At 40.9% G+C, this 20,149-nt stretch overlaps 1 protein-coding gene across 7 annotated transcripts in view; it reads left to right on the top strand.

Moving 5' to 3' along the window:
* CLIP2 (CAP-Gly domain containing linker protein 2) overlaps nucleotides 1-20,149 on the top strand; it is a 188,119-nt gene that overhangs the window by 147,275 nt on the left and 20,695 nt on the right. For 6 of the 7 annotated variants that reach the window (XM_073574816.1, XM_073574828.1, XM_073574855.1 and 3 more), the window contains 4 exons: nucleotides 1,364-2,287; nucleotides 3,718-3,775; nucleotides 17,462-17,545; nucleotides 18,879-19,035. In XM_073574816.1, coding sequence (XP_073430917.1) covers nucleotides 1,364-2,287; nucleotides 3,718-3,775; nucleotides 17,462-17,545; nucleotides 18,879-19,035 — 1,223 coding nt within the window. The remainder of the gene's footprint in view (nucleotides 1-1,363; nucleotides 2,288-3,717; nucleotides 3,776-17,461; nucleotides 17,546-18,878; nucleotides 19,036-20,149) is intronic. The other variant, XM_073574846.1, reaches the window with a different exon arrangement.

Below are 20,149 nucleotides of genomic sequence, written 5' to 3'. Positions count from 1 at the left end.
GTTGCTTACTTTACCCTCATTTTGACACGTTATTGATGAACCAGCACAAGACCTACATCCATAGGTTCCTATAAAAGTTATACATTAGGATATTCTTTGGAGAAGATATTTTCATTGGTTAAGCCACAAAAGTTCATTAAAAAAATCAATTTAGCAGATAAGAATAATGGACCACAAGATGATTAGATACCAAATGTCTATGGGTTAAACGTTATAACTCTGTTATATTATAATAATTCAGTAACACTATAAAACGAATTGGTAATCTGAACCTGGTTCAGTTTAAGGGTTTTTTTTGGCACCACATAAATTTCTGTAGTCATTCTATATTATTCTGTGTGATTGCTTTTGTGTATATTCTCATGACTTGACTTAGTTGGAAATATTAAACATTTTTATTTATGCACATTTCAATTGCAGAATAGTGCAGTTCATACAGCCGTAAGGTCAGCTTTTAATAATATTAACAATAAGATGTTCCAGCAGGCTCCAACAAATTTTTCTTCAAGGATTTATATTCTGACTTATACCAATCATATCATACGCAAAATACATCTACAAGTTGATGACCTTTAGTTTTGACTTTAGTTTTCTGCTTTAAAGGGCATAGGGAGGAATTGAGGAATTAAGGTTAGTAAGATAGGTCATTGATTTCTTTTATAGCATCTCTAGCTTACATCTTCTCCCAGACATAAATATTAATTACGGTATATGGGATACTGTCAGAGTAAGGTTGAGTAGTCCTATTGGTTTCATAAATTATCTTGGTTTCTACTTCTAAACTTTTTAGGCCTTTTATTATCTTGGGTACATGTAGGAATAGACAATTTTAGAACGGTGTCTGATTCAAAATTGGATGAAACTTTAAGTGCAATGCCCAGGTACCCCATCCGCTTCATGGAAATTCTTGGTTGAAAAAGCAACATTTTATGAGAAAACTTAGACTTCTGTGATTCTGTATTTTAACACTTTCTGTCAAGATCTAGCTTATATTTAAATTGCCATTCACTGCAGATCACTGATTATATTCTTCATATCTTAACAAACACCTTCTAACACCTAAGCTTTATGTCACGTCTCTTTTTACACCAGGGCATATTGTCTTTTGGAATAAAATTAATTTTGTGTAATAGTCAGCTAAGTTTCATAAAACTACTAAAAGGGTAAAAGATAAGACAGTAAAACTAATTTAATTAAAACATTTATAATCTTAAATAAAACATTAAACCTTGGTGTAAAATAAATCTCTAAAATGTGATGTTTAAAAGTATATATAGCTTTACTATAACAGCTGGACATTTTAATTGTTAGGATATCTGCTATAAGTTAAAACAATTTATTCTAATTTATTTTTTTTCTGCAGCAGACAACGGTAGAAGAGCAGACTAGGATTCAGCAGCTGGAAGAGGAGCTTAACCTCAGACGCAATGAGATTGAAGACCTTCAGCACTGTTTGCTAAACTCTAGTCAATCAGACTTACCAGAACATAAAATTGGGCTTCAAACCGAAGCCTTGCGATTACGAGACCAGCTTCTCTCTGCTAGCAAGGAACACCAAAAAGAGAGTAGTCAGCAAAGAGATAAGTATGAAGAAAAGATGAAAAGATATCAGCAAGAAGTTGAAAAACTGAAGGCTTCAAATGAGAAGCATGTCCAGGAGATTGGAGAGCTGAAGAAAAAGCTAGAGCAGGCCACAAAAGAGAATATAGGAATGATGGACAGTTGGAAGTCTAAATTGGACAGTTTAGTTTCTGACCATCAGAGATCTCTAGAAGATTTGAAAGGTTCCTTGGTTACCAGTCCTGACTCTCAACACAAAGAAATAGTAGAGCTTAAAGCTAGTGTGGAAAGTCTAAAAATGGAACATCAACTTGAAATAGAAAACCTGAAGGCTAAAAATGAGATAGAAATAGCAGTTCATATCAAAGAGAGGGAAACTCTCAAAAGTAAACTTCAGGAAATTAGGGATGAACTTGAGGAAGGAAATACTAACTGGAAGACACAGCTAGAATCAAAAACCAATCAACACCTCAAAGAGCTTCAGGATATTAAGGACAAATATCGAGAGTCCGAGCATCTGCAAGCTGAATATAATGATCAGACACAAGCCATTGCCTTCTTAAAAGAACAGATTTCTGCTGCAGAAAAGAAAATGAAGGACTACGACATTCTCCAGAAAGCAGACACTAGAAATAACCAAGAGATCCACAGACTACAGGAGAAAATTTTGGTCTTAGAAAACAAATTGCAGTCCATAGAGGCTCTTCACTCTTCACAAAATCCAAATGTAGGATACTATGATTTTCTCCTAATTTTACACAGACTAAGTATTAACATTAGTAAAACAATTTATATTATAACATGTATCAGGCTGAGATGTGGTAAAAAAAGGAAAATTAATTAGCCAAAGGGACTCAAACCCATTGATCTTGGTTTCATTGGCCAATTGTCTAATGTATGAGGGGACCTCCTGACTCTTCTCTGACAGATGAAGTTAGAGGAAAGAAGTGTCCAGCAAGTCAGATATTGGATCACAGATCCTTTTGTTCTTTGAGATGTAGGCCGCTGCCAGATGACTATGTAATGACTGTCTTATAGAGAACACAGGAGCACATGGCCAAGTGTTCATGTATAAGAGACAGTGGGGGGACATAGCTGTCAGTTGAAGGATCAGCCAATCATTTGTCAGACAGCTATTTATTGTATATGAGGGGGACTTTAGAACACCGTGGTCCACCTGTCAACCATGTTTAGCTATACAACGATTACAAATCCAGCACAGGTGATGTACAGGATTGAACGTCAGTGGGTACACCTGCAATTTTAAAAATAGTTTTTAGATTTAAAAGCTATAATAGTCCTTGAAGAATCTAGATCTTTTTTCAGCGTACGTAACTATGTAATTTCACAATGTATCTTTCAGGTATTTGGGCTCAATCCCTTACATCCCTTTTCAGTTTTTAGTGAGAGCCTCATAGTGTCTACTATCAGCAACCAGATAACATTATGTTTATAGTTAGACATACATGTTTGCCAACATAAAACTTGATCTTGAACTAATAATTTTTCATTATGTGTACTTACTATAATATCACATCTAAACAGCAACTGCCATTGAACATGAAGACATGGATTCATCATTGCTGTTTGTTCACTTTTCTGGAGTAATTACCTCCTTATTAGTGGCTTTAGTATTATTGCCTTATTCTCTATTCATTTTGCGACACAGTTTTTTTTTCATCTTTCCTCTACAACTTTCTTTATCCAGATGTTTTAGATTCATGAAATGCGACTTTTACCAAATGTCGTCTTTTTTGGCACTTTTAATTCCAGTGTATACCTGGAGTAAGGTTTCTTGTGGAATTTTAAAGCTGGCGCATTTTTTGACAAATCTTCAGATTTTTCAAAGGTTTGTGCCATTTGGTGCTAGAATGTGGCAAAAACTGGTTAAAAACAAAAAAAAGAGCATTTTTGATTTTGCAGTTTTTTCACGAACTGTGTGCGTCATTTTGGAAAAATTGGCACAAAAAAATGTCAGCGAATACCACAAGATAAAAAAAAAGTGATTTTCAAAATCGCAAATTATGAATCTGAGCCTGAATGTCAAATTAAACCAGAACATTTCAAATGGTTTGTGTTATTAAATGTTAAGCTGAACATCAGGAGTAAAATAGAAGTCCATATCAATTGAACATACTTGTATTTTTTGTGTTGCAGATGATTGAAACAAATGATATTTCAGAAGAAAAAATAAAAATGAGAAAGACTTGTGAAGGTATTTCACTTAAATTTGTTTTAAATATTCTGTGTTTTTTCCCCCCCACTGAATAAATGTCTTTGTCGTGCAAATGGCCTTGACTTTACAGGGGTTGTCTGGTTTTAGAAGCAAAATGTGCAGTCTATGGGGCCGATACATCAAAGTGTTTACGCCAGAAAGATAGAACAATACTATTCAAAAGTCATCATGGGATTATCATTATATCCACCCAAATTAGCAAAGGCAAAAGAAGAACCCCTATTAGAGACCCTAAATAAAGCTTAACTTTTAATTCTTATATATAAACATTAGAAGGAATCACATTAATTAAAAACACATAGTACTGGAGAGTGAAAATGATTCTGTTAATATATCCTAATTACCGATATGTAAAGTGCTTGTGCTTTTATTTATTAGCAGTTCATTTAGCAGTTGCTACCATACTATGTGTGCAGAAAACTCTGGCATTATAAACTATGTCTTGAATGAGTACCACCAAGTGAATAAAATATATATAGTATGGTCGAATCCAGTTAGCCAGTATTAAGTGGCAGTTAGTTGCCAGATAGTTTATAATACCAGAGTTTTCTGCTGAAATAGTAAGGTAGCAACTGCTAAATAAACTGCCAATAAATAAAAGCACAAGCACTTTACATACCGTAGTTAGGATAGATTCACTGAATCATTTTCACTGTCCTGTACTATGTGTTTTTAATGAGTGTGATTCCTTCTGTTTTTTTCATATATACAGTATAAGAATTAAAAATTAAGCTTTATTTTGGGTCTTTAATTGTAGATTTTCTTTTGCCTTTGGCAATTTGTGTAGATACAGCAGAAAACTGTTGCAAAACACTTTGCAGTTTTCACACCAGTTTGATACAGCTCTGACAAAATAGGCAGAACTGGTGAGGAGCCAGGCGGGATGGGCGTGGCTATGCCCACCTGTCAAATTCAGCAATAGTACTGGCTTTTCTTATGCCAGAAATGGTACTCCAGGCACTGACTGGAGTACCATTTCTTTAGATGCACATCTTATTCCTGCACACTGCTCTTTAAATCTTGCGTCTTACTGAATTGATACCTACGTGGCTGCAGTCTGCTAAATCATGACAGTCTGCGATGTGCATTCTGTCACAATTCCCCAGTATTCTTCACGTCACTGGGTGGTCAGGAGACCACTTGTATACGATCTGCATACTAGTGTTGACTAGATTGCTGCACCTTTATTGATAATGTAATAATGAGAGTAGTAGGATGACTATTAAGCACATGATTGCAAGTATGCAAACCACGTACATGTGATCACTTGACTGACCACCCACACAAGGAACACAGGGGAATTGTGACAGTGTGCACATCGCACACTATCATGATTCTGCAGTCACATAGAGTGACTGCAGACTTTGTTTCTTGGACCCAAGAACCCCTTTAAAGGGGACCTTTTACCACTTTTTTCATGTTGATCTGGTCACATAATGTGATAGTGGCTGCCGTGGGAAATAAAACGTTTTTTTTTTTTAAATTTCACCTCTCTGTTGTGGAAATATTTACAATCAAAGTACATGGCACCTAATGAGTTAACTTTTGTTAATTCCAAGTGAGTGTTATCAGACAGTTTTCACTGAGTCTTGTACTTTTCCTTGTATGAGTTGCCCAATCATAAGCAGGCAGCAACTGCCTGTCCGGAGATGAGTCACACTTATTCTGTTGTGATTAACCCCTTAACGTCCATTGACGGACATCCGTCATGGCAGGATGTCAGTTCCCGCACCATGACGGACTATGCCCGTCATGCACTTAAACTGTCACTGTGTGTAAGCACGCAGTGACAGTTCCGTGTCGACAGCTGTCACAGACAGCTAAGAGGCACGGGAAGAGGCGGTGGACCCTTGCCATCGGTCCCCGCACCCAGATCGCTGTGATCGGGCAGTCAATCTGACTGACCGATCACTGCATGACCACGCAGGAGATGCTGAAATATCAGCACCTCCTGCCCAGTCAGTGCAGCAGCTCAGCTCTGCTAGTGGCTGAGCTTCTGCACTAACAGCCATGAGCGGCAACCGCGCCGCCCCTGGCTGTTAATCCCCTAATTGTTGCGATTGCGCATGATCACAGCGTTCAGGAGGGAGGCAGAGGGAAAGGAGCTCCCTCTGTCTTCAGATCGGGGTCTCTGCGACGTCATCGTGGGCCCAGATCTTTGCCATGGTGACCCGGGGTCGTCATGACGACCCCCAGGTCTTCATGCTACGGAAAGCCTCTGAGACCATGCTCACAGCATGGTGTCAGAAGCTTTAGGTATAGATATAATGGCTAGTGCATTGCAATGTATTATACTGGCAATCAAAGTGAAAAAAGTGAAAGTCCCATAAAGGGACTAGGTACAAAATAAAACATTTTGTAAAAAATATGTAAAAGAATTACAAACTAATAATAATTATAATAAAAAATCCACTAATAAATACACATTTTTCAGTAAAAAAATTAAGTAAAACAAAAAAGTACATGTTTGGTAACTCCACGTCCGTAAAAATCCGATCTATAAAAGTGTCACACTAGTTAACCCCTTCAGTGAACGCCATAAAAAAGCACAAAAAAAGGTAGCCAACTATACTTTATTATCATACCGCTTGGAAAAAAGGAATAAAACGCGATCAAAAAGGTGAAGGGTAATAAAAAAAAGTATCACTGAAAGCGCCATCTAGTCCCACAAAAAAAAACAAGGCGCCATACAGCGCCATCAGCGGAACAATAAAAAAGCTATAGCTCTCAGAATAAAGCAATGCTAAAATAATCATTTTTTCTGTAAAAGTTTTCATTGTGTAAAAGCGCCAAAACATAAAAAAAGATATAAATGAGGTATCGCTGTAATCGTTCTGACCCGAAGAATAAAACTGCTTTATCAATTTTACCACACGCAGAACGGAGGAAAACAAAAATTCCTGAATTGCTGGTTTTTGTTCATTCTGTCTTCACAAAAATCGGAATAGAAAGCGTTCAAAAACTGGCATGTGCCCAAAAATGGTACCAATCAAAACAGCAGCTCGTCCCGCAAAAAACAAGCCCCAACATGACTCTGTGGGCTGAAATATGGAAAAATTATAGCTCTCAAAATATGGCGATGCAAAAACTTTTTGCAAAAAAACCATCGTTTAGTGTGTGACAGCAGCCAAACATAAAAAAAGGATATAAAACTGGTAACGCTGTCATTGCGCTGACCCGAAGAATAATATGAAAAAAATGTTTCAGCTCACCCCTTAGTGTCCTCCGGATAGCAGGAACCACACCGTCGCACGGAGCCGCCCTGGCCTGGCGGATACAAGTCCAAACACACAGTAATCTCCAGCGATCTCAGGTAGGAAAGTAGTTATAAAAAATATTCCTTTATTTCTTTTCGTTAAAAGAGCATGTTACTGGTAGTGGATACCCCAGTGGATGGTAAAAACTCCAACGCGTCTCAACTCAAAAGATGCTTAATCATCGAAGAATAAAGTTGCCTAGTCACTTATATCGCACAAGGAACGGTGTAAAAAATAAATAAAACCAATTCTTCACCTGCTATGGATTTGTTCATTCTGCCTCCCAAAGAATGCAGTAAGGCTAGCGCATATTTATCCTGTGCTCTACGCCGAGCACCTGCATCGGAGTTACCATATAAATCTCTGAAATATGTCAATCAGACAGAACCGCCAGCAGAAGATTCATTATAATGAGGCAGATGGAGGCATTGTGAACGCCATAGGACCTGTGATCTAACGGTGTCCGCATTTTTCGGCGCGCATAAAAACGCAGTCCACCATAGTTTTGTGCACCTCTGAAAGGAAGGACACCACTGATCAGAGGCCAGACGAACCCCAGAGTAACTCTGGTGCCTCATTATAGTGAATGGATCCCTCAGGGGTTTCATCTGTCACGTAGCTGGGAGATTTACATGGAAACTCTAAAGTATGTGCTCAGCGTAGAGCACTGTTATGATTGAGTCACCGTAGGAGGCAAAAACAGAAATGCAAGCTAAGTCCAGAAAACCAGAGAGGTTGGCAGCTATCAGATTGCAGACCCCTGAACCTATCAACACAACTAGCAGTAGCCGTGGGGGGTTCCTACGATGCCCTAGACCCCTCGATCACAGCCGGAGGACTAAATAGCCTAAAGACAGAAAGGGAAATCTAAACTGCCCCAGAGCAGACCCCAAAGCAAAAGGCAGCCCCCCACATATAATGACGGTGAAGCAAGAAGAAAGAACACAACACAGACAGAAAGATAGACTGAGCAAAGACGGGGCCCAAGCTAACTAGCTAGGAAAGGACAGGAAGGCTGCTGTCTGCAATCCGTGGAAAACCCTATGAAAATAAGAGCCAACAGACTGACAGAGAAAAAGGCCCTGAAGACGCTAGGCTTCAAAAAGACTATGTCAGTACTCAAGAATATTCTGAAGACAGAGCAACCGGCAAAAGGAAATTAAGCTCATCCCAGCAGGGAATGGCAGAATCCAGAAAAGCAAGGCAAACAAAAACAAAACACAAATGCTAAAAGGCAAAGCAGAAAACTTAGCTTTAGAGGAGTAGGAATCAGACTGGTCTCCTAGGAGTCCACAGAGAAATCACCCGCAGGGCAGAAGGGCGTCGGCAGCCTTATATCCAGTCAGTGACTCCACTCAGCCAGTCATCATCATTAGGCTCAGGTGCCTGATAATCAGGCTCATTACCTTCCTTTACCAGAATAGGGAGTTCACCAGACCTCAGTGACGAAGGGGAAAATGAACTCTCAACAGTACCTCCCCCTTGAGGAGGGGTCACCGAACCCTCAACCACGCCACCAGGGCAATCAGGGTGAGCCCGATGAAAGGCACGCACCAATCTTTTGGCATGAATATCAGAGGCAGAGACCCAGGAATTATCCTCCTGACCATAACCCTTCCACTTAACTAAATACTGGAGTCTCCGTCTAGCCAGACGGGAATCCAGTATTTTCTCTACCTCTTATTCCATGTTACCTTCAACCAATACAGGGTCCGGAGGTGCCACCCCAGGAACAACTGGTTCAACAAACCTCTTCAACAAGGACTTATGGAACACATTATGGATTTTAAATGTGACAGGAAGAGCCAAACGAAAAGAGACCGGATTAATAATCTCCAAAATCTTGTAAGGTCCAATAAATCTAGGCTTAAACTTAGGAGAAGCCACCTTCATAGCAATATTTTTTGATGATAACCACACCATATCACCAATCTTAAACTGGGGACCAATGGTCCTATGTCGATTGGAAAACCGCTGGGCCTTTTCCTGGGAGAGAGATAACTTATCCACCACTTGGTCCCAGATCTGGTGCATTCTCTCCACCACAGTGTCAACACCTGGGCAGGCAGAAGGCTCCACCTGCCCTGAAGAAAATCGAGGATGAAACCCAAAGTTACAAAAAAAAGGTGACATCAAAGTGGCAGAACTAGCTCTATTATTTAAAGCAAATTCGGCCAAGGGCAAAAATGAAACCCAATCATCCTGATCAGCGGAAATAAAACATCTCAAATACGACTCCAAGGTCTGGTTTGTTCTCTCTGTCTGCCCATTGGTCTGAGGGTGAAAAGCAGAGAAGGACAACTGAATTCCCAGCTTGGAACAGAAAGTCCTCCAAAATCTAGACACAAACTGAACTCCTTTGTCAGATACAATGTCTCAGGAATCCCGTGCAAGCGAACCACCTGTTGCAAAAACAGGGGCACCAACTCAGAGGAAGACGGCAACTTAGGGAGTGGTACAAGATGAAACATCTTAGAGAACCTATCACAAATCACCCAAATAACAGTCATTCTTTGAGAGACCGGCATATCAGAGATGAAATCCATTGAAATATGGGTCCATGGCCTCCTGGGGACCGGCAAAGGCATCAGCAACCCACTAGAGCGAGAACAAGATTTAGACCGGGAGCAAGTCCCACAGGACTGCACAAAATTCCTGACATCATGAGACAAGGTGGGCCACCAAAAGAGCGACTCACCAGATCTCTAGTACCAAAAATACCTGGATGACCAGCCAATGCAGAGCAATGAACTTCAGACATCACTCTCTTCTTCCACTGGTCAGGAACATACAACTTCCCACTGGGACAACGCTCAGGTTTGTCCTCCTGGAACTCTTGCAGAGCAAGTCTCAAATCGGGCAAGATGGCAGAAAGAACTACCCCTTCGCCTAAGATGGTAGCAGGCTTGGTCACCACAGGAGAATCAGCAAAGAAGCTCCTAGAGAGGGCGTCTGCCTTGACATTCTTAGTTCCAGGAAGAAAAGAGACCACAAAATCAAAACGTGTAAAAAATAAGGCCCACCTAGCCTGTCTAGGGTTCAAGCGTTTAGCTGACTCTAGATAAATCAAATTCTTGTGGTCAGTGAGGACCACAACTTGATGTTTAGCTCCCTCCAACCAATGTCTCCACTCCTCAAATGCCCATTTCATGGCCAACAGGTCCCGATTCCCCACATCATAGTTACGTTCAGATGGAGAGAACTTTCGGGAAAAGAAAGCACAGGGATTCATTTTAGATGTTACAGGATCCATTTGGGACAAAACAGCTCCTGCACCAATCTCAGAAGCATCCACCTCTACCTGGAATGGGAGTGAGACATCAGGTTGCCGCAAAACCGGGTGTGGAGGTAAATCTTCGCTTCAGCTCCTGAAAGGAAGCAACAGCCTCCGGAGACCAATTCAACACATCAGCACCCTTCTTAGTCAGATCAGTCAATGGCTTGGCAATACTAGAAAATTTTGCTATAAATTTCCGATAAAAATTAGCAAAACCCCAAAACTTCTGGAGGGCCTTCAAAGAAGTGGGCTGAACCCAATCATAAATGGCCTGTACCTTGGCCGGATCCATTTCAATAGTTGACGGAGACAAAATAAGTCCCAAAAATGAAATCCTCTGTACTCCAAAAAGGCATTTCGATCCTTTGACATACAGGGAATTCTCCCTCAAGATCCGGAACACAGTCCGAATATGTTCCACATGAGAATCCCAATCCTTGGAGAAGATCAAAATATCATCCAGATAGATAATCAAAAATTTATCGACAAAGTCTCGGAAAATATCGTTCATGAAGCACTGGAAGACAGAAGGGGCATTAGTGAGCCCAAAAGGCATCACCAGGTACTCAAAATGTCCCTCCGGAGTATTAAACGCCATCTTCCATTCATCCCCCTGCTTAATGCGGATAAGATTATACGCCCCCTTGAGGTCAAGCTTGGTAAACCAGCAAGCACCTCTAACTCTAGAGAATAGATCCGAAATCAGGGGTAACGGATACTGATATTTAATAGTAATTTTGTTGAGGGCACGATAATCAATACAAGGCCTTAAAGAACCATCCTTTTTGGCCACAAAAAAAAAAAGGCACCTAAGGGTGAAGAGGATGGTCTAATATGACCCTTCTCCAACGCCTCCTTAATATAGGACCGCATAGCCTCGTGCTCGGGTACAGATAAATTGAAGAGTCGACCCTTGGGAAATTTTCCCCCCGGACTCAGTTCAATTGCACAGTCATAACTCCTATGAGGAGGCAAGAACGCAGACTCATTCTCACTAAATACATCATAAAAGTCCGCCAAATAGTCAGGAACATCATGCGACTGAGGAGAGGTGGAAAAAACCAGAGCCTCACTAAAGGCACACCGACAACCCCAACTCACCACAGACACAGATTTCCAATCCAAAACTGGATTATGAATTTGCAACCAGGGAAACCCCAAAACAACGGCATCATGCAGACCATGTAACACCAAAAATCTGCAATTTTCTTGATGGTCTGGGGCGACCCGCATGACCACCTGGGTCCAAAACTGAGGTTTATTTTTCGCCAAAGGAGTAGCATCAATCCCCCTCAAAGGGATAGGCGTCTTCAGAGGTGTCATCGGAAATCCACAAAGTTTAGCCAAATCCAAGTCCATTAGGTTTAGCGCTGCTCCCGAATCCACAAAAGCCTTGGCGGAAAATGTGGACAGGGAGCAGATCAGAGTAATTGCCAGAAGAAACTTAGGTTGAACACCACCAACAGAAAACGTGTGTGCAAAGCGTTTCTCTAGTTTAGGACAAACAGAAATAATATGCGAGGCATCTCCACAGAAAAAACACAGCTTATTACGCCTTCTGAACTCCTGACATTGCGCCTTAGACAAAACTCTATCACATTGCATAGGTTCAGACGTCTGTTCAACCGGTGGCAACACCTCTCGTGCAATCCTGCGTTCACGTAAACGCCGATCAACCTGAATGGCTAATGACATAGAATCGTCCAGACCAGAGGGAACAGGAAATCCCACCACAGTATCTTTTACAGCTTCTGACAAACTCTTCCAAAAGAGAGCAGCCAAGGCATTATCATTCCAGGTAGTAAGGACCGCCCACTTTCGGAACTTTTGACAGTACAACTCTGCAGAATCTCGACCCTGGTTCAATGCCAACAGGGTCTTTTCAGCCTGATCAACAGCATTAGGTTCGTCATACAACAACCCCAAGGCTTGAAAGAATGCGTTCACATTAGTCAGAATAGGATCATCTGGTTTCAAAGAAAACGCCCAATCCTGGGGATTGCCACGCAGCATTGAGATGACAATTTTAACCTGCTGCGCGGAGTTCCCTGACGAGTTAGGCTTCAAGGCAAAAAATAATTTACAATTATTTTTGAAACTCAAAATTTTAGATCGATCCCTAAAAAATACATCAGGTATAGGGATCTTTGGATCAACAGCATGCGAACGAGCAAGGTAGGCGGAAATTCCCCGCACTTCCGCAGCGAACTGCTCCACACAATCAGACAATTGTTTTATCTCCATTGAGAGAGAAAAAAAATTCCCCCTACGGCCTCAGAGATATAGAGGAAAGAATATACACACTCTTTTTTTTTTTTTTTTTAAACACAATTCTTTCCTGCTATTGAGTACCCTAGGATCTGCGGTGTGGCGGGTGATTCTGTTATGATTGAGTCACCGTAGGAGGCAAAAACAGAAATGCAAGCTAAGTCCAGAAAACCAGAGAGGTTGGCAGCTATCGGATTGCAGACCCCTGAACCTATCAACACAACTAGCAGTAGCCGTGGGGGGTTCCTACGATGCCCTAGACCCCTCGATCACAGCCGGAGGACTAAATAGCCTAAAGACAGAAAGGGAAATCTAAACTGCCCCAGAGCAGACCCCAAAGCAAAAGGCAGCCCCCCACATATAATGACGGTGAAGCAAGAAGAAAGAACACAACACAGACAGAAAGATAGACTGAGCAAAGACGGGGCCCAAGCTAACTAGATAGGAAAGGACAGGAAGGCTGCTGTCTGCAATCCGTGGAAAACCCTATGAAAATAAGAGCCAACAGACTGACAGAGAAAAAGGCCCTGAAGACGCTAGGCTTCAAAAAGACTATGTCAGTACTCAAGAATATTCTGAAGACAGAGCAACCGGCAAAAGGAAATTCAGCTCATCCCAGCAGGGAATGGCAGAATCCAGAAAAGCAAGGCAAACAAAAACAAAACACAAATGCTAAAAGGCAAAGCAGAAAACTTAGCTTTAGAGGAGCAGGAATCAGACTGGTCTCCTAGGAGTCCACAGAGAAATCACCCGCAGGGCAGAAGGGCGTCGGCAGCCTTATATCCAGTCAGTGACTCCACTCAGCCAGTCATCATCATTAGGCTCAGGTGCCTGATAATCAGGCTCATTACCTTCCTTTACCAGAATAGGGAGATCACCAGACCTCAGTGACGAAGGGGAAAATGAACTCACAACAGAGCGCCGGATAAATGTAATCATATACGTTATGAAAAATGTTCCCAATAAAACCTTCAACTCAATCCACAAAAAAAGGCCCCACTCAGGTCTGTCATCTGTTAACAAAAATATAGGAGGCTTCCACGTTACTGGTAGCACAAAGGCTCTGGAAAAGCCAAAAGAAATTCAGCAAATTCTACACTCCCAACTCCAAATGCCCCCTCACTTCTGAGCCCCAGTGTGCATAAACCACCTTTAGCATTCACATTTGTCAGGGGTATAATTTCCAAAATGGGGTCACTTGGGTGTGAAGGGGGATTCTGCCCTCTAGCACTTAGGGGGCTCTGTATATGGAGTCTGAAAACTATTCTAGGAAAATCTGCGCTCCAGGAGGCAAATAGCGCTCCATCCCTACCGAGACTCTCTGTATGGCTAAGCAGTACTGTATAGCCACATATGGTGTATTTCTAAATATTAAACAGAAATTGTGGGACACATTCTGGTGCCAATTTTACCCACATCTTATGTGAAAATGTTAAATCTGGGGCTAAAACAAAATTTTTGTGGTAAAAAGGTAATTATTTTTTCTTCACTGCCTAATGGTATAAAATTCTGTGACATACCCTTTGTATTAATATGATCATTACACCCCTAGATTCACTCATTGAGAGGTGTAGTCAGGGGCCCTCCAAAAGAGACATGGCATCCGCTCTCCATTCCAGCCAATTTTGCGTTGAAAAAGTCAAACGGTGCTCCTTCCCTTTCGAGCTCTGACATGCACCCTAAAAGTGGTTTACCCCCCACATATGAGGTATAAGCATACTCAGGACAAATTGTACAACAACTTTTGGGGTCCAGTTTCTCTTGTTACCCTTTGGTAAATAAAAAATTGTAGGCAAAAAGATAATTTTTGTGGAAAAATATGATTTTTTATTTTCATGGCTCTACATTATAAACTTCTATGAAGCATCTGGGGGTTCAAGGTGCTACAATGCATCTAAATACATTCCTTGAGGGGTTTAGTTTCCATAATGAGGTCACTTGTGGGGTGTTTCCACTGTTTAGGTACATCAGGGACTCTCCAAGTGGGACATGGCATCCAATCTCAATTCCAGCCACTTTTGCATTGAAAAAGTCAAATGGCGCTCCTTCCATTATGAACTTTGCCAGGCGCCTAAACAGTGGTTTACCCACACATATGGGGTAACAGTATACTCAGGACAAATTGCTCAACAACTTTTGAGGTCCAATTTCTCCTGTTACCCTTTGAACAATAAAAAATTGGGGGTGAAGAATCATTTTTGTGGAAAAAATATGATTTTTAATTTTAACATCTCTACGTTATTAACTTATGTGAAGCACTTGGGGGTTAAAAGTGCTCACCACACATTTAGATAAGTTCCTTTGGGGGTGTAGTTTCCAAAATGGGGTCACTTATCGGGGTTTCCACTGTTTAGGTACATCAGGGGCTCTCCAAACACAACGTGGCGTCCACTCTCAATTTCAGCCAATTTTACATTCAAAACCTCAAATGATGCTCCTTCCCTTCCGAGCCCTGCCATATGCCTAAAGAGTGGTCTTCAGGAGAAATTGCACAACAAATATTGTGGTTCATTTTCTCCTCATACTCTTGACAAAATAAAAAAATTGTGTCCGAATTAAAAAAAATTTGAAAAAAAGTTAAATGTTCATTTTTTCCTTCCACATTTCTTCAATTCTTGTGAAGTACCTAAAGAGTTAATAAACTTTTTGAATGTGGTTTTGATCACCTTGAGGGGTGCAGTTTTTAGAATGGAGTTACTTTTGGGTATTTTCTGTCATATAGGCCCCCAAAGTGACCTCAAATTGGAGGTGGTCCCTAAAAAAAATGGTTTTGTAAATTTTGTTGGAAAGAAAGAGAAATCGCTGGTCAACTTTTAACCCTTATGACTTCCTCACAAAAAAATTATGTTTCCAAAATTGTGCTGATGTAACCGAGACATGTGGGAAATTTTATTTGTTAATTATTTTGTGTGTCATAACACTCCGATTTAGGGGCATAAAAATTAAAAGTTTAAAAATTGTGAAATTTTAAAATTTTTGGCCAAATTTAAATTTTTTTCATAAACAAACACAAGAAATGTTTTACAATTTTTACCACTATCATAAAGTGCAATATGTCACAAAACAAACAGTCTCAGAATCAGCGGGATCCATTGAAGCGTTCCACAGTTATAACCACGTAAAGTCACAGTGGTTAGATTTCAAAATTAAGGCCTGGTCATTAACTTAAAAAGTGGCTTGGCCCTTAAGGGGTTAAAACAACTTTTGAACATAACAGAACTATGATTAAAGACACAGCTCCAGACAGCCTACATGGGGGAAGAAACAGAGCTGACAGTGCTGTGAGTAAGAGGAACTGATAGAAGGGTATGTAATGTGACACAGTTAAACTACGCTGTCCTGCCCCTCCCCCTCAGGGACCTTATCTGAACGGTATATGTCATCTGTGCTTTAATCTCCCAGCCCTTTCAAATCATGCAGGAGGTTAAGCCCCCGTTACACATAGCGATATCGCTAGCAATATCGCTGTAACATCACCGATTTTGTGACGTAGCAGCGATATTGCTAGCGATATCGCTATGTGTGATACTTACCTCCGACCGGCTCCCCCGCTGGTTATCGCTGATCGCGCGAGAACGTCCTGGATCATTTCTCGTCGTCAGCTTCCTGCTGGGCTTCCTGTGGCGCCAACGAGCGAAGCGTGGACGTGGGCGGGAGGATGTCAGGATCGCCGCGTCTGACAGGTAAGTAACGACCGCCGACCACTGCTTTGTCGCTGGTGAGATCTGCCTGTGTGGCAGCTCACTAGCGACCACTTAGCGATGCACCAGCGATCCATATCATTGTCGGGATCGCTGGTGCATCGCTAAGTGTAACGGTACCCTTAGACCAGGAGATCAGACTTGTAATCTTTACATCTCACACTCTGAGAAAGCTAAGCTATTGTTGATGCGCATTCTTTTTTTCTGCAGTGTTGCTGCCTGCTTATGATTGGGCATCTCATACAGGGAGAAAAAGTACACACCACCACAGAAAAATAGTTGATAACACCCACTTTGACTTAAAAAAGTTAACACATTTGATGCCAAATGCTTTGATTGCTAATATATCTGCAACAGAGAGGTGAAATTTAAAAAAAACAAAAACATTTTATTCCGCTCTGAAGCCACTATAACATTGCTTGTCCAGTTCAACATGAAAAATATGGTGAAAGGTCCTATTTAACAGATCCATAATGTCCATTACTTTCAAACAGATCACAACTAATCCTGATGGCTCTAATTGAATTCTGTTTGATCTGTCAAGTTTCAGACAGCAAGAATAACTATGAACACGACACTGTTCTTGCCATCAAAAGCTAATTGCTAGCACATCCATAGGTAGTCAACAATGTTCAGCTGCTTCAGCGTCTATATACAGTTGCTCCACACCTACAGCTACTCCTGTAGAACTGTAGGAGAATTTTCCAATATACAGGTAAACTGTGATCCACAGCTTGTCCACCACTACAAACTGTAGAGGTTACGTTTCCTCTATTATGTTTATTGGGAAACTTTGAAACTTAGAGCATTTTAGGCTTGCTAAAATAATTTTATTAGCTTGGATAAACTGAAATGCAGTTTTCGTATAACACATTTTTAATTCTAGAAGGCATCATGTAAACAATATTTGGCGCAAAAATATGCGTACAAAACACAAGACCGTGAGCAAATTCAATGACACTGGACTTGTATAGCGAAACTAATAGAAAGCGACAACCAAGACCTGGCAGAATGTGGCACAGCTTGCAGCTGCCCTGTAATTTTGTATAGGCTTGGATATGCAATATTTATTCATTAAAAAAATATGTATTTCTTTGTATTTTCCATGCATATTTATCTAGGTAGCATACCCTGGGTTAAAATGTTTGTTTTCTGTATTTAGATCTGCAGCTCAAACTTAGTAAAAGAGACAAAGAAGTATCATCTATGTCGGTTCATATCGAATCTTTAAGGGCGCAAATAAATGGTAAGCATATATCTTTGGTTTTTATGCAAGAGACCTAGCAGTATTTCCTTGTTTTATGTATAACTTCATTATGTGTTTTTATATGCAATTGAGTCATCATTTAAAGGGAAGCTATCATGAAAAAGTCACTTATTGTTTAAATTAAGTTTTTGTGTTACATTTAATTTAGAGAAAAAAATGTTCACATCATAATCTTTATTAAAAGAACACAGTTAGTAATCTTGCAATTTTCAAAATGGCCAATGGGGCTTTTTTAGATTCATACTTCCTGTTCTTTGAGGAAGCATTTACAGGAGTATTTAGGATTAATGCCCCGTCACACACAGCGAGATCGCCAGCGAGATCGCTGATTTTGTGACGCCACAGCGATCTCTCCAGCGATATCGCTGTGTGTGACATGTATCAGCGACCGGCCCCCCTGCCGGCTATTGCTGATCGCGCTTGAACGTCTTGGGCCGTTTTTTGATCGTTGGTCTTCCGCTGGCCAGCACGCATCACTGCGTGTGGCAGTGAGAGACCAGCGATCAGCGACGCTGGGAGCTGGTTTCCAATGTAAACAGCGGGTATCTAAGAGCCGCACGGCTCTTAGATACCCGCTGTTTACATTGGAAACCAGCATGCTCGCTGCTCCTGATCGCTGGTGGGTCTGTCTAACTATGTCCCAGCGATCCCATCCACGTCGGATTGTTGGTGGGATCGCTGGGACATTGATACATGTAACGGGGCCTTGACACAGACAGATTCCACCTCTATACACAACTGATAACACAGGATCCAGCAGTCACAAAAGGTGCTATCACAGCTGACCCTGCTCCCCTTCCCTTCACAATGACCTTTGCACATGCTTATTAGCTGCTTCAAAACAATAGGTGGGGTCAGAGTCTGTTACATTGTGACTAATGTACATGTGTTGTTAGATAATTGCAAGATTTCTAATTTTTAACAGAGTCTGTGATATGTAAAAAAAAACAAAAACAAAACAAATGTTGCAAAAACTTTTTAAAAATACATTTCATAAAAAAACCTAATTTAATAAAAGGTAATTTTCTAATGATAGCTTCCCTTTAATAATTTGTATTACAAATAGACAAATTTTAGTAGTCTGAAGATCTCCCCTTAAAGTACAGTGGCGGGGATCCGGCGCTGAACCTGGGGAGAACCTGCTCTGTTTGTTGTACTAGGTATTTTAGAGCATTTCAAGTCCACTTTCTTGAAAGTGGAAAACACCTTTAACTTATAGTGTTCTATTGTCATATAGTTATTATAGTATAAAACATATCTGTAAATGCTGAAAGATATTATATTTCTTAGTAAATTTTTATATAACCAACAGCGCTTGAGAGCAAATGTAAATCAGGGGACAAGAAGATGGATTCATTAGTTAAAGATAATAAAAAACTGGAGGTGGAACTTGAGGCTTTTTCCAGAAAGTCCCATGAGGCATCGGGTCAATTTGTCATGATCAGTCAAGAGTTACTCAAGAAAGAGAGGTAAGAGAAACCAGACTATGATATCAGATTCCTTATAATTATATTCTGTGTGCTATTTCACTCTCATGGGTCACCAAGTACAGTATATCTATAACACATTTTTCATTGATTTATCTATAAACAATATTTGTATAAAATAATCAACTTTGCAATTTACTTCTTCTTGAAAACTCTCTCTGTTCTCAAGAATGGAGGGTTTATTGATCCTATAGTTTACAGGTCATTGAGAAGGTTACTGGCCACCTGAGAAGTGGTCGGTTTCCTAGGCAGGGAGTGTGTACTTACAAACTGTTGGCTACTCATATGTAGCTTGTAAACGCTGCTCTGAAGCTGGCTTGATGGCTGGATGAGCTTCAGTGGCCCTGTGCTGCTCCAATCATGCAGTGACAATCATAAGGAGCACACCGACCCCCGGCAAGCAGGAAGAAGAGAGCCAGAGAAGCGATTTCCACCTTAAGATTGAAAGTGAGACCACCCCTTTACATTATTACTAGCTGTGAGACCACCCCTTTAAGTTATTACCAGCTGTATTAATCTCTATGCACTCATTACAGGTAGAAAAGGGTTTTATTTACTTTTACTAGATGGAGATCTGATGCTATCGCATCGGGAGGGCGGTATTGTCACGATGGGGGCAGGCTTTGCAGCGTTGAGAATCTCTCCCCCCCATGTGCTCACCCACCTATCCACTCTCTCTTTCCCCATGTGCAGACTTCTCCCGTCTGTGCTCTTTTCTTTGACCTGTCTACCCCATGTTGGCGTTGATATTTGCTTTTTAAGGGGTTTTCCCACCAACGAAAGTTCATTTTAAAAATTGCCTCTGTCTGACCATGTACAGAACATACCACAGCTCCTGGGCAGGGGAGGAAGCAAAAGACAATACTGACATTACAGCAGGAGATCGCAGAGGATGCATTTTGTGAGGTAAAATATTGTTTAAAAACAGTCAGTGAAATATTTTACCTCACAAAATGAATCCTCTGTTATCCCCTGCTGTAATGTCAGTATTGTGTTTGCTTCCTCCCCTGCCCAGGAGATGTGGTATGCGCCGTACATGGTCAGACACATACAATTTTTAAAATGAACTTTTGTTCGTGGGAAAACCCCATCTGCC

The sequence above is a fragment of the Dendrobates tinctorius genome, unplaced genomic scaffold, assembly GCF_039654945.1.
Source record: "Dendrobates tinctorius isolate UK_male_01 unplaced genomic scaffold, ASM3965494v1 ptg000007l, whole genome shotgun sequence".
In the NCBI taxonomy this organism is placed as follows: Eukaryota; Metazoa; Chordata; class Amphibia; order Anura; family Dendrobatidae; genus Dendrobates; species Dendrobates tinctorius.
This window is presented reverse-complemented; position numbering and strand designations above follow the sequence as displayed.